The sequence below is a fragment of the Balaenoptera ricei genome, chromosome 11, assembly GCF_028023285.1.
Source record: "Balaenoptera ricei isolate mBalRic1 chromosome 11, mBalRic1.hap2, whole genome shotgun sequence".
NCBI lineage: Eukaryota > Metazoa > Chordata > Mammalia > Artiodactyla > Balaenopteridae > Balaenoptera > Balaenoptera ricei.
In genome coordinates this window covers 29,579,301-29,593,809 of record NC_082649.1, presented here as the reverse complement: position 1 = coordinate 29,593,809, position 14,509 = coordinate 29,579,301, and the positions used below count along the sequence as shown (strand labels likewise).

Here is a 14,509-nt window from a genome sequence, read left to right as displayed (position 1 = left end):
AGATGCTGCCCAAGCAAGTGCAGAAAAGATGTGAGGGTCCAAAACTGCAAGACCAGAAAGTTCTTCTGAGTCCTGGAAGGATGAAGTATTAGCAAAGCCTCCGAGCAGACCTGGAGCAGTGAGTGATGTGTGCAGGCCCCTCTCCCCCTAAGCTAAATTCTCCCTTTTGTAAAAGCCTCCAGGTCCTTGGCGGGCAGAGAGGCTGTTATCATGTGGCTCATTTAGCAGAAGAGGAAAGGTGGGTGGAAAACAATGGCTGATGAACTTGACTCAGAGCAGGCAGCCAGCTGCAGCCAGCTCTCCTCTCCCCCCAAAAGTCAAATACCACATTCACAGTCCCCGTAATTTAGAGGATGGTAGAACCATTTATTTTGCACTTTTTAAAATTAGATTTCGGGATGGCAAAGAATACATAGACATATCGTCGTGTTTTCATTTTATACATAAAGCAAAAATCAGGGACAAAGCTCGGAGTCTTGCTGTTAACTTGCTTGATCCCAGTTTGGCTGAAAATGTACCAAAATGTGGCAATTTTCCGTCAAATAGGAATGTGTTTGCAGCACAAGAAGTAACCCACGATCTAGTTAAAGAGTAACCCAAGAAGAGTGGTTTGGAGTGAACTTTTCCCATCTCATTGTTCTCGTTTCTTTTTTTGCTTTTTCCTGGAAATCCAACCTTTTGACTGTTGCTGCAAAGACCCTATTTAAAAAGCATCTCAGCTGATGGGTAGGGCTAGCTAGTCAAAAGGCAGCCCCGATCACTCTGTCCACTCTGTCGTCTGATGCTTCTTCTTGCAGACTTTTATTTGGTGGCTTGGGCTGGAACCCTGGCATCACGAGACTCTTGGTAGCTTTGAGTGGGAAGGACCTCGAGGTCATCACCCAGACTCCACCCAGTACGGGCATCCCTTTGGGAACACCCTGGCCATGGTCTTCCAAGGTGCTGGAACACTGCCCAGGACAGGGTGTTCACCCTGCCACAAGGCAGCTCACCCAGTTTTAGACAATTCAAATGGTGGATAAATCCTTCTGTATATTGAGCTAAGACCTGTTACCCTATAATTTCCACGGATCCATCCTCTGTTGACCCCTTTTCCCACCTTGAGCCATCTTTAAATATTTGAAGGCAACCTTCACGGGCTGCAAGACTTACTTCTTACTTCAAATGTCCTCTGGTTCTTTCAACTATTCTGCACATGACAATTTTCTCACTTTCACCCTCTTGGTCAGCCTCCTTTTTTCAGAGCTGATGTATTTTTTGAGGCAACATACTAGGTACTTAAGCTAATTAATCTTCTCTACAACCTTGCTTGGTAAATATTATCTGCATTTTCAGAAACAAATCTAAGACTTGATGAGATACAACCACTTATTGAAGGAGATGGGTCTACCTCTGTCTAGCCCACTCCATGCCTCTGATGAAAAAACAAATGTTGGTCAGGTACAGGCAAGGTTGATCTCAGATACATCCCAAGATCTGCAGAAGGTCATTAGAAACCTCCCATGCAGGTGAGCCTCTGTGTTTTGTTGCTACAAGGTGTGCTTACTGATAGAGATTAATGTTAACTTGAGGAGTTAGGAAATGACCATCAGAAAACGCTCTGCCTGGGCTTCCCTGGTGGCGCAGTGGTTGAGAATCTGCCTGCCAATGCAGGGAACACGGGTTCGAGCCCTGGTCTGGGAAGATCCCACATGCTGCGGAGCAACTAGGCCCGTGAGCCACAACTACTGAGCCTGCGCGTCTGGAGCCTGTGCTCCGCAACAAGAGAGGCCGCGACAGTGAGAGGCCCGCGCACCGCGATGAAGAGTGGCCCCCAATTGCCGCAACTAGAGAAAGCCCTCACACAGAAACGAAGACCCAACACAGCCATAAATAAATAAATAAAATTAAAAACAAAAAAAGAAAAGAGATTTTATCAAAGGGATCTTCTTCAAAGGGATTCTGGAAAGCCATCAAATATTTCAAATTTCAAGATTTGTTAAAAAAAAAAAACAAAAAAACACTCTGCCTGCTGGGAGGCAACTATACACAAGGTGAGTATGCAGGAAATTTGGAGGCAAAGAGATGCACGAGGAACAGGAAGCAAGAAGGAACTCAGAAGGTTTGGAAGGCATTTCGTTTGGAAGCTGCACACAATGATGGAGCAGGAAGAGAAGGCTCAGACAGGGAAAGGGTGAAGCCTTGCGAGTGCCTAAAGAGTGTGCTGCAGCCTAAGCCTGGTGGCTGTATCTGGAGAACAAATAGAAAGTATTTGTTTCCTCCCGGCTGTGCATGCACCCCATGGGGGTGCAAAGCTCGGGGACAAAGGATACTATGCCCGGCCCCCAACCTCTGATTCTAGGTGAAATGAACACAAATTCGAAAGAACCCAAGTGTAATCAGAAAGGGAGTCCTTACAACTATGCCACAGCGAGGGTCAGGGATCCCTTCTTTGCTCTGTGTCTATAAGTTTCCAGATTTTTCCTACACTACTTGGTGGAGCTACTTCCTTCCCTTCTCCTGACTGCTTTCCAAAAGCAGAGACTGCCTGAGGATGACACTGCCTTCCTCCTCGGCTGCCCTACTTCAATCCAGCTCTCCACCCAACAATGAATACCGAGTGGATTCCTCTAAGCTTCAGGGCGCTGCTCGCTGGAAGTCATTGCCACATAGTGTTTGACGGAAGGTGCCAAAGGACAACATTAACGTCACAGCTGAGCCCACGGGCATAGTCATGAAACGTCTCCCTTAAGATCTCCCCTTTGCCAGTCTGACCCAGAGAACGGCAGAGCCCTGCCCTTCAAATCATCACGTAACATGACAGAAGTGAGTACAGAGGCTCCCTGGATATTATCTTCTCTGTACACTCATGAAGGCAGGGGGCCTCTTTTCCTTCTAATTCTCTATCTTGTTCACCACTTGAGAAAATCCAGCTCCAGCAAATGGATGTGGACCCACCCAGGGTCACCTGGCTAGGGAATTGCAGGTGCTGGACTAAATCAAGGTGCTGAAACACAGTCCAGCTTCCTTTCTACTAAATCACTCTGCCTTCAAGTTCCTGCTGTCTTTACTTGGATGTGCCAGCTTTGGTTAAAGATAAGGCTTTCAGTTTTCCTTCAGACTTTCTAAGGAACAGCAAGACAGAGGATGATAAAAGGCACGTCTTCTCTATGGGGAGCTGCATGGAGGCAGGGCTCGCATTTGTGTCGCTGGTCATCGTATTTGAAGCAGGTAGCACGGTAACTGGTACGGGAAAGGTGTTCAGTACCTATTTGCTGAAAAATGAGTAAGTCTCTGACTTGGAGTGGTGGCGAATGAGGGGCACTGATAGAGAAACACCTCCTGGGAGAGACTATTCACAGTGACATAAAGAAATAGATTCGAAAAGGTATGGCACAGGGTAGGTACTCAAAATATTTGATGAAAAAAAATGAATCCAGCAAGTCTCATAAGGGAGAGTGTGGAAAAATATTATAGAGAGTGGCAATCTCCTTGGAAGACTTCAAACTATAGACCTCCATCTGGGGATGATTTGGGCCTCTTCAGACAATGTATCCATTCATTTGTTCATCCATTCATTCATTCATGAATTCAAAAACACTGAGCACAGGCTATGTACCTGGCATTGGTTCAAGTGTTACGGATTCAGAAGTCAATCTCCAGTAACTCCTCAAGGATGAAAATAATAAACCTAGCAACGATCATTTAATGTACTAAGGGCTATGGCAGAAGCACTTCGCTAAGTTGCCATAAAATCGCAGACTTGATGGGCATTTAGTTTAAGGTGGAGTGGATGGGGGAGGGGGGAGGAACAATCAGACTGCAGTGGGTAGTTGGGTGGAGAAGATGAATGAAGTTATCGGGGACAGAGAGAACAGCGCACACAGACATAGGTAGGCATTAGAGCTCTCTCATATTGGGGAAATGGAAGGTATTGGGTACAGCTGGAAAGTCAGAGGGTGAGAGGTACGGCTGGCCGGATGAAAAGGGCCAGACCTTGAAGGTCTTGTCTACCCTTCCTTAAGCTGGGGCTTCACAAACTTTAATGCATGTGAATCACCCAGGGACCCGGTTGAGATGCAGATTCAGTAAATCTGGGGAGCAGATAGAGAACCTGCATCTCTAACAAGCTGCCCAGTGAGGCCTGATGCAGCTGGTCCCTGGACTACCCTTTAGGAAGCAAGGCTGTAAGCAATGGGGTGCAATGGAGATATTTCACTGAAGGGAGTGACATTATCAGAATTGCATTTTCCCAAGAACCCTGTAGCAGGATATGGAGGATGGAATGGAGGGAGACTCTGCTGGGGTAAAATACAGAAGTGGCAAGAAATTTTGAGCATCTGAACTAAATAAAGTTAGGAAAGAACAGTCAATGTTCAAATAAACAGGTGTAGACTGGTATTCTATGAAGTCGCTATAAAATCTTTCTCCCAGAGGAAAGGTGGCTTGTGAGGACAAAGACGAAACAATGAAAGCATAAGAGGCAAAAAAAAAAGTCAAAGAAGCATGTAGTGTTATTTGAATAAGTCTAGACCCCCCTCTGGGTCTCAGTGGACGCGTCATCTCTAGCCCCAGTAATGCCTGAAAAAGCAGCCAGCTAAGGGGAGCAGCATATCTGCAGACAATTATCACAACAGAGCAAATAAAATCAGCCTTCTCAGCCATCACTTGAGAGACACTTGCATCTAGTTTCAGGAAGCTTCAGGAAGAACAATTGTTTCATAGAAAATTCTGGAAAATAACATGGCAGTCCACCTGGTCCTGAACACAGTGCTTCTTGATTTCTTATAACTCACAGGTTCCCGAAATTAGAAACACCTATTTATATTCCTGTCAGAAAATACCCTATCAGCTCTAAGGCATCTTTCACTGAAAGGAAAAACTCAGAAAGGAGTAAAAAAAAAAAAAAAAAAAAAAAAAAAAATCAAGGGAAGGGTCTACTTTGTTGAAAAGGAAAGGCAGGTGGTAAACTTTTTTCTCATATACTGAAGCCCCCAAAATGCAACTTCTAATGGGATTTCCCTCCAAAGAAAAGAAGAATCAGTTTCGTGTTCTAGGTACTATTCTGGGTGGCATTCTGTATCCAAAGATGTACAAAAGCAAAACCCCCAAGAGTCATCTCCCCTCTCACTCTTTTTCCCCACATCCTGTAAATGAGTAAACCTCAACCAGACGCAGAGGTTGAAAACACGCAGCCAACTGGAAAAGCCATATGGACACACGCTTCAGAACAGCTTTGTTCACAGTACAAGACAAAAGAAAAGAGTGCAGGAACCTACCTTGCTCGTCTGTGCTTTGCAGCCTCGTGAAATTTAACCCTGTACTGGAGAGCTTCCCAAGAACCTCTTTGGGGAGGTGAAACTGAAGGGCCTCCCCTTCAATCACAGCCACGGAGAGGGTGGGGTTGCCCAAGACCAGACTTCAGCTCCTCGGCTCACGGGGACCTCAGGGAGCAGAGGTGAACTGCCGTCTAGTCTCTGCTGCAGGAAGAAACTGGGTGACTCGGTGTGGCTGGAGGTGGGGGGTGGAGGCTGGGGGAAGGGAAGTAATCTGGGAACCGTATTAAATAAGAGATCCTCTCCGCATGATTTCCTGTAGTAGGTGCCTGTTGCCTCTCTCCAGGCTCCCCAGAGGAAATAAGACATTTAAATGTGTCCTTTGGCCACTGGCAAGAAGAGAATAAACATGCTAAGAATTGTGGAAGTGAGAATTAGCAGGGCAGCAGGCAGGGGGCTGATGGGCCAGCTAGCTTTACCTTGTACCAAGTGCTTTCTTCCGGAAGTTTCTCCAAGTGTTTAACTCTGCAAAAGTCAAGCATGTCCTCATCCTCTTCCACCGAGCTGAAGAATTTTCTGGCCACACTCCAGATGCGATGCTGCAGAGCCGTCGGTAAGAGGCAGGCCGGAACAGGCCTGAGAAGGGTCTGCCTGCCAGCCAAGGCAAAGACCCTCTCAGCTCTGTCTCTGGAAACGCTGATGACAGTCTGTGGCTAATTCTGGAACACTTCCTCAAGTCCTCGGGCCATTTTACCCTAGGGTTTAAAGAATTCTCTGAAGGCAAACATTCGTAGATTGCTAGAAGCAGGACTCCCCGCTACATAATTGGTGGGGCTCAGTGCAGAATGAAAATGTGAGGTCACTCCTTCAGAAATTAAGGATTTCTAGATGACAGCAGAACCTTTAAACCAAGTGCGGGCCCTTCTGAGAACAGGGCTGTTTGCGGCTTATGTAGGTGGTACATCTGTGAAGGCCATCCTGCCACTGTGTCACCGAACGGAAGTTGTGTGCCCGACGCACAGTGAGGCCAAACAAACTGAAACATTGGAGTTTGGAGCAGAGAAAGGTTTTTTTGCAGGGCCATGCGAGAAGAACGAGGGGCTTATGTCCCCAAAACCCCACATTCCCCGAAGGGTTTCAGCAAAGCATTTTTAAAGGCCAGATGAGGGAGGGGGGGGGGTCCCAGGGTATGTGATCAGCTCGTGCACAATTCTCTGATGGGCTGGGGTCACAGGGGTGAACATTATCAATCATCAGGTGCCAGAAGGTCCCGGGGGCTACATGCTCATGATCATCAAGTAGTTAATTTCTTCCATCTGGTGGTTGTTTTTAGCATCTGAAAAACTCAGGAAATATGCATGAAATACGATTATCTGGGTACTTCAGAGAGGAGCTAAAGCAGAGGCCATGGGGGAGGGGTCCGCCCTGGGATGGCCCCATAGGGTCCTGCTCGGTTCCAATAGGAAGCAGGCTGGAACTGTGGGCGTGTTGGTTTTAACAAGCTGTGTTATCAAGAGGCCTGGACTATTGCCACCTTGTTCTGAGGGGTGACAGTCAGCCTTTGAAGAGCAATGTACTCAGAAGCTGGTAGAAAGGGGGGGAAAAGCTGGGTTGTGGGTGTGAGCGGGCACAGACCGCAAACACATCCCTGGGTGAAAATCACACCAGTGGTCTCCTCAGTGCTTTTTGGTCCACCACCTCACCCCCATCCATTCTCTTCCCCGAAGTCAGAGCAACCTCTCAATTGCTGTCTTCATGGAATTATCAGCATGCTTAAACTCTTCCAGTAGCCTAAGGATAAAGGCCAAATGCTTGAGCATGGCTCACAGCCCCTTCAGGACCAGCACTGGCTATCCTCTTGCACCTGACCTCAAAGCCCTCTCTCTTTCCTCACCCCCCCTTTTCCTTCTCTCCATCTCCACCTCTATCCTCTCCTGGAATTCGCTCTCTGAAGGATGCCCTCTACCAACCCGTAATCCTTTGAATCTCACATCTTCTAGAAAGTCCTTTTCTGATTCCTGGGCCCCTTCTGTGTTCTTCCGTAGCCAACCATGCTTATCTCTCCCGGAACACGCATAACTCGAAGTGGTGAAGGTCTGTTACTTGCCCACGCCTCCTGCTGGGCTATAAATTCCATAAAGTCATGGATGGCGTCTATTTCAGCATTACACCCCTAGACCTAGGACCCACGAGGGCGTTATTTGTGTAAGGTGGCATTAGCAGGAAGCGCACTATTAATTACAGCTCTCCACTTTTTGAAAAAGGGAAAACATATGACTCAGAGGAAAACATAAGATGATTGTTATGGTTTTACAGTTTATACTCTGGCAGACAAAGTGGAGTGATTTCACAGGCAATACGGCAGGGCTATTATTAAAACACCACAGTTTGTCATGTGCTGTCCGTCCCTGTTCTTACAGGGACTGTATTATGAGTAGAAAATGACCTCTATTCAGAAACTGAAGCTCTGGACATGCCAAGAGGACAGAGGACTTAAGTTAAAAGAAAGGGTGAAGGAAAACGGGAAGTGGTTGGAGGTGAGAAGGGGGTGGGGGGATGCCAAATGGGAGAGAGGAAAGGAAAGAGGGAATGAGGAAGGAGGAATGTAGGAGGAGGGAAGGGAAGACTCGTAAAGATGGAGAGGTGGGAAGAAACACAGGGTCCAGCAAAGGCTGGGAAACTGTGGGGTAGAGGGACAGAGGGATGGAGGGGGGTGACTCTCCAGGTCACCGTTTCATCTAGAAGCATCTAGAAACTCCTTGTTCCCTCCATGACTCCCCGGTGCCTTTCCTGTGCTCCCTGATAAATCAAACTGGTGTTTTCTAAAACCCAAAATGCAGAAGGGGGTCGAGGGTTGTGCCACAGAGCTGCTGTGACGACACAGAAATTAGCTTCTGTGTTTTGCTTGGATTTGGAAACATCTTGAAAGTCACCTAATTAGTTTTCTTTTCATGGTTGTAAATACTTTGTGACAATGTTCCTGCTAGAATTTCCGAGCCGGTATTCGTGTATTCTGGTCATTTCTCATAGTTCCTATGAACCAAAGGGTCACTTCATGTATGTATAAGGGCTGTGTTTAGCTGAGAGGCCTCAGCTGAGGCTGTCGGATTGGAGCATGAGCTGTAGTAGTGGAGATGCATAATCTAACATCTATAAAGATAAGGTAACAGTGCGTTATTCTGAATGTCTAGTTTTGTGCAGTTAATTGTAATTTAGTATATGCAGAGATCTATAATAAAGCAAAGATAGTCCTTAAACCAACGGTTTAAATTTTCTTCATGGAGTCTCAATTTTGTTCCTACTTAATAGGCGTTACTTCCACTGAAGATGGCATAGTCGAGAAACATAGTGAAAGATGTTAAAGTGGAAAAAGATGACGGGGTGTCCTGTCAACAGGACGTTGAGTATCGTCTGCAGACCCTTTGTGAGGCGCTGAACCTATAGAGGTCTATACCTTTGATTATTCTGGCTGTTTTATAATTCTGAAAGATGTGGAAACTGATAGAAATGCAGATGATTCTTGTTCATAGAAACACAAATTACCTTTCTCCAGTAGAGATACCGTTGACTTTTACACTGTAGAAATGTCTATCCCAAACATGGCATTTTAATGCTCTATAGGCTATGAGTCAGTTTTGCATCTATGAGCCAAGTCGGTTCAGCGTTCCTGATTTGCCTGCACCAGTATGTCTGCTCTTGAGATTTGTCTTTGAATGAGCTTTAACGTCTTACCATCCCTTCATTAATCGATGAGTTAAATAAAAACTTTGTCACGTGCTCATTTTATATTTGTATGAGAGTGACGATTTCACCTTTTGATAATGATCTTTTAACGGAAGTCAGGTGATAATCAGTGAATACAGTAAGTCATGTTAGGAGTTTGCCTTAGCAGAACTCTTTTCCCTCAGGGAAAGAATGAAGCATGTTGATTACCAAAGTAAATAGAGAAACTGCCTCAGCTGAACAATTAAGAGGGTACAGAGTTCCGGGAAGGGCAGAAGTATAGGCAAAGCCCAAAGTGGGATGTTACAAAATGTAACTGGATGTGGATTTACCAGGTAAGGAAAAAGTGCCAAAACTGGACTCATTGAAACTAGTAGCTTGGAGGAAAGAGGACCTTGATAAACAAAGGGCACACATTTCGGGTGTTTGATAATTCTTTAAAATGTTATTTTCAGAATCTGTAACCACATAGACAACCATCCAGAAATATCTTACTATCAATATATTTGTGTGGTTTAGTTTTTCTTTAATTTTGGTATTTGTTGTGTTTTTAATTGATGTGACTTGCAAAATACATTTTTTTAAAAATTTATTTATTTATTTATTTTTGCTGTGTTGGGTCTTCGTTTCTGTGCGAGGGCTCCCTCTAGTTGCGGCGAGCGGGGGCCACTCTTCATCGCGGTGCGCGGGCCTCTCACTATCGCGGCCTCTCTTGTTGCGGAGCACAGGCTCCAGACGCGCAGGCTCAGTAATTGTGGCTCACGGGCCCAGTTGCTCCGCGGCATGTGGGATCTTCCCAGACCAGGGCTCGAACCCGTGTCCCCTGCATTGGCAGGCAGATTCTCAACCACTGCGCCACCAGGGAAGCCCCAAAATACATTTTTTTAATATCAAAGATGTAAAGCGATTTATCTCTAAGGAATGTTCTGGTCAATCAGTCCAATCCAATCTTGGAAGCAGGTCAACATAAAGGCTTTTATGTTTTGTTTTGTTTTTCACTTTTGAAATTAATTTGTCATTGATTCCATTATTTTGAGGGGGAAAAAAAAACATACCTAAGAGCTCAATGTGGAAGTCTGGATGTTTTCCTGAGGAAAATGGTTCCTCATTTGGGAGGCATGGTGAGAAGTATGAACAATCATGGTAAATAACAGAACAAGTGTGTCTGCTGGATGCTCAAAGATCACTTCCTGCAAACAGGGGGCTCTTTCTGCACAAGCTCGAAGTGTCTCCTGAAAAGAGAGTCAGTACCGCCAGCTTTGGCTCCACCTACATTGGAGGTGAAATTAGTCATGTTCCATTAGCCTTTTTTTCTCTTTGCTAAATACTAATATCACATTTGTCATTGAAGACGGAGCACTGAGAGGCGACTCCTAAGGAGTTCTATGACTTTCATTGTGTCACTGAGCTATAAAGAGGAAACGTGTGTTCCATAGTATCAACCCTGTCAAGGAGACAACATATGCAAGAAACATCAATAGGATTGTTCTTGGAAAATAAATGTTCGCCTTAGGTAAAACCACTGTCATATGCTTCCCTGGAAAATTAAGGTGTTAGGAAAAATTAAGGCAGAAAGAAAGAAGGAGAGAGAGAGAGAAAGGGAGGGAGGGAGGAAGGGAGGGAGAGCTAAGTCCAAGTATTTTGGGGAACTAGGAATTCTCATACACTGCTGTTTAGGGGGGCAATTAGGAACTCACACCGCTGACTGCGTGTTACTTAAATCACTTGCGAGAGCAATTTGGCGTATCTAGGAGAGTTCAAAATTCTGGATATATACTACTATATATCTGAGAGAAATGCTTGCCTATATATACAAGGAGAAAATACAAGAGTGTTCAATTTCATTATTATTATTAATAGAATCTGAAGAAACCTGTATGTGCGTCAGTAGGGAAATGGATAAAATATTTTAGTATTATTACAGTAATAGTGAACTAGATGTATATGTGTCAACATGGATAGATAATTTTTTTAAGTGAAAAAAAAAAAAGGCCAGAATGAAAAAAGCCAGCTTCAAAAATATATATACACAATGATATATAATGGAAAAAATGCACTATACAATCCAGGAAAAAGAAGGTATGGAATAGGACTAAGCAGACGATATAAGATTTTGCATTTTATTCTATGTCTTTGGTATTAAAAAAAAAGAAAACTCACAAAATATTAATAGTTTAATTCTGTTTGGCATGTAATACAGATGCTGGTTTTTCTCTATAGTTTGTCTTTATAAAAAGAAAAAAGTCACTAAAATATTATTTTAAAAAATAGAGACATGTTGAGTCATAGACTAGACACATTCTTTTCACACCCTCCACCTGCAACTGTGGTAGAAAAAAATTAAGGGAAAAGAACTCTGGGAAAATGAGAATTATCTCCAATCCTTGGTGGAATTGCAGTACTATCCTTGGCTAGATCTCAGATTCTCTCACTCTTCCACGTGAAACAAAACCTCGAGGGTCCTCAGGGCCCCCTTTAGGTACACAGTCACCTGCATGTTTACTGACAGCTCAGCAGTCTACCACCTGCTCTTTGATATAGTTCACAAGAGAACCTGTAAAACCTCCATGAATACATGTAAAAATTTCCCCAAGACAACGTACTTTAAAAATGTATGTATCTTAGGAAGTTTGAAAGAGAAATCATTTTATTTGGATGATGTAAAGAGAAACTTGTTTTTAAAAACTAAACTTAGGCATTCTGCTTCTGAGCATAAATCCTGTTTTCGTTTGGTTGGTTGGTTTGGTCGATGAAATTTTAGCAACAAACTAGTGTGGGTTGAAGAAAATTGGGGGGGGGGGCGGTTATAGTGATAAAGGAAGAAGCTGTGGGTTTGTGAGACGTGTCCTAAATTCCTCTGAACTCTGACTTTCCTACCTGGTAAGGAATGAGAGGTAAGTGAGTCTCAGACTCACTTCCAGCCTTGCTAGTCAACATCTCCGATGTAAAAATGAATAAACAGAGACCATGTCTCTTTAAAGATGTGAGAGAGAAATCACTCATCATCCAGGAGATACTACTGTGATGATAATCACCAGCCCTTGGTGATGCAGGGCTTCCTGGGTCTCTGCACCCTAGATTGTCACCCTGAGGCATTTCCGTGCCCCATCAGCACACACAATGTGGGTCTGGGTTTAAAGCCTTCTCCCTTCTCAGGAGCTTCTGCCCCCAGTTCCCTTTCAATCTCCCTGGGTGTCGAATCCTGGTCATCACACCTGCCCCACCCCGTGCCCCTGGGCACAAATCCTTCCCCCTCCCTGTTCCCCTCCATCCCCCTCGTACTTACTCATCACCACTTGCTCTTCCACTGTTCCTTGATCGCTGACATCTAGCTCATGCTTTGACTCTTTCCTCTGCAACCGTTCTCTGGGATTTCTGCATCCTCACATTCAAGACCCTGGTCTCTCACCTCCTTGAGCTCCTCCATGCCAATGACCTGCATCCCACTTTAGCGAATTGCCATGTTCTGCCACAATGTGACCATCGGGAACTGCTCTAATTTGAAAATACATGATTCTAAGTTTGAATATTTTTGGTCTGGAGCACACCCTTTTACTGCCTCTTCCTCACTTTCATGGGACATCTGCCTTCATTGAGAGGCCCACCTTCCTACACCTCCTTCCTTAGCTTCCAACTATTCAAGCTACAACTACCTTCCTATTAAACCAGATGCCATGCAAAGCTATTTAAATACTCTCTTTGTCAACCTTCCCTATATCTTTCCCCCTTGACATTCCACTATGCCACTGGTCCTGGGGGACCTACCAATCCTCCCTGCTCTCTCTGTGACTGATGGGGAAGGCCACAATACGTTAGTGAAGAGATATTCCCATTGCAAAATACAACTGGATCCTCATAGCTGCTTGACAAGGATGTGCAGGACCCAGTAGCCTACTTGAGCTCTTGAGAGTTGACCTCTCACACGTGCTTTGTAACAATCCTCTGCTAGCATATTAATCTCTCCCTTTCTACTTGCTCCTTTATCCTTTTGCCTAAAAAGGTGTTCATACCTCTTACTCCAAAAACATTTCAACAACAAACTTTCTGCTAACTCCGCCTACTCTTGAATTACCATCCTATCTTTTCCCTTCCGTTTTCAACCAAACTTATGAAAAAAAAAAAAAAAATTGTTAATCACCCAGCCTCTTCCTCCTCTCTCTGAAGTGCTAGTAATCCTTCCCTCTTTCTAAATCTGACTCTTAAAGTCACCAATGACTGTAGGCTAACAAGGGCTTTTCTCAAGTCTCCTCTTTCTCAACTTGAAGCTTTTAACATGTCAATCAATTCTTTCTTGAAACTCCTCTCTCACCTTCCCTGCATCTGTACTGCCCAGGGTCTCTATCCTAGGACTTCCCATTTCCTCCCTCCTAATCTGGCTTTTCTTCATACCTCTTTAAATGAGGGCTTTTCCCAAAATATCTCACATCCTTTGTCCTGCTTTTGGCACCACCATTCTTCTAGTTCTTCAGGTTCAGATCTGGGGTGTGATAATTAACTTTGCTTCTATCTTTATTTTTCCAGCCCCCCCATCCTTTCCCCAACCCCAAATCAGTTTCCAAAACCTGCTGATTATGATTTAGACAGACGGCTCCCATATGTCTCTTTCTTTGCATATTCCCTGCCATCACTTCATGTTTTCATTTATCTCTTCCAGCCTGAATGACAAAAAAAAAAAAAACTATCCTCAGCGGTTCCTCTCCTGGATTCCCTCCTCCCAGCCACTGACACTCTGCTGTCAGTTGAATTTCCTTAAAGCAGTGCTGTGATTTTGATACTCGCTTCTCAAATATCTGTCCATGACATCTGTGTTGCATATACACGCTACCTATCAAGAGACTTTGCTCTTTGTATTGCTATTCAAAACGCTCCCAGTCTATGCCCAGTCTGCCTTTCCAGTGTAACTTCTGCTCTTCTGTACTTAGCCTTGGCTCCAGACCCAAATGAATCTCCTTCCCTCCCTCCAACAAGCTTTGTCTTTTCCTTTCTGCAAAGAGCTGGGCTTTCAGGTGGAGTCATCCTTCAGTCTCACATAAGTCCACATGCACAGCATGAAGTCTGGCTCTTCCATAAACTTTTCCCTGATAAATGATGACAGAGGTAATCTCTCCCATCACTCAAATTCTAGAACACATATTGTTTGTACCATTTAGTAACTTTTCCCGGTCTTGTATATTATCTGTTTATGATATCATAACCCAGCTGTTCAAATAATAATAAAATTAATAATACTCCAAACCCACTGAGAGTTTACTATATGCCAAGCCCTTGACATATTAACCTATTTGATTCTCCCAACACGCAATCTTTTGGTATGATTTCAGCCTTTCCTATACGATAGCAAAAGGAATGGCTGGAGTTTCCATCCCAGGCACTGTGGGAAATCCGCCACCAGTCCTCCCACCCTGCGTTCCTCTGGGATCCTCAAAGAAGGAGGTGGGGGAGAGAGTTGAGTTCCTGTGAGCCATCCTCACTGGAGGCTGTGCTGGACCCAGCGCTAAATGGCTTGCTGCCAGCATATAGCTCTTTGTTCC

At 44.6% G+C, this 14,509-nt stretch overlaps 1 protein-coding gene across 6 annotated transcripts in view; it reads right to left on the bottom strand.

The window, feature by feature from the left end:
- The window catches only part of ADGRF5 (adhesion G protein-coupled receptor F5), a 109,983-nt gene extending 103,852 nt beyond the window's left edge, over positions 1 to 6,131 (bottom strand). For 2 of the 6 annotated variants that reach the window (XM_059938546.1, XM_059938547.1), the window contains exon 1: positions 5,735 to 6,129. In XM_059938546.1, coding sequence (XP_059794529.1) covers positions 5,735 to 5,797 — 63 coding nt within the window. In that variant the 5' untranslated portion in view covers positions 5,798 to 6,129. Of the gene's footprint in view, positions 1 to 5,258; positions 5,650 to 5,734 lie in introns of those variants that run through there. The other 4 variants (XM_059938552.1, XM_059938553.1, XM_059938549.1 and 1 more) reach the window with 3 other exon arrangements.
- Between the last annotated feature and the right edge of the window lie 8,378 nt (positions 6,132 to 14,509).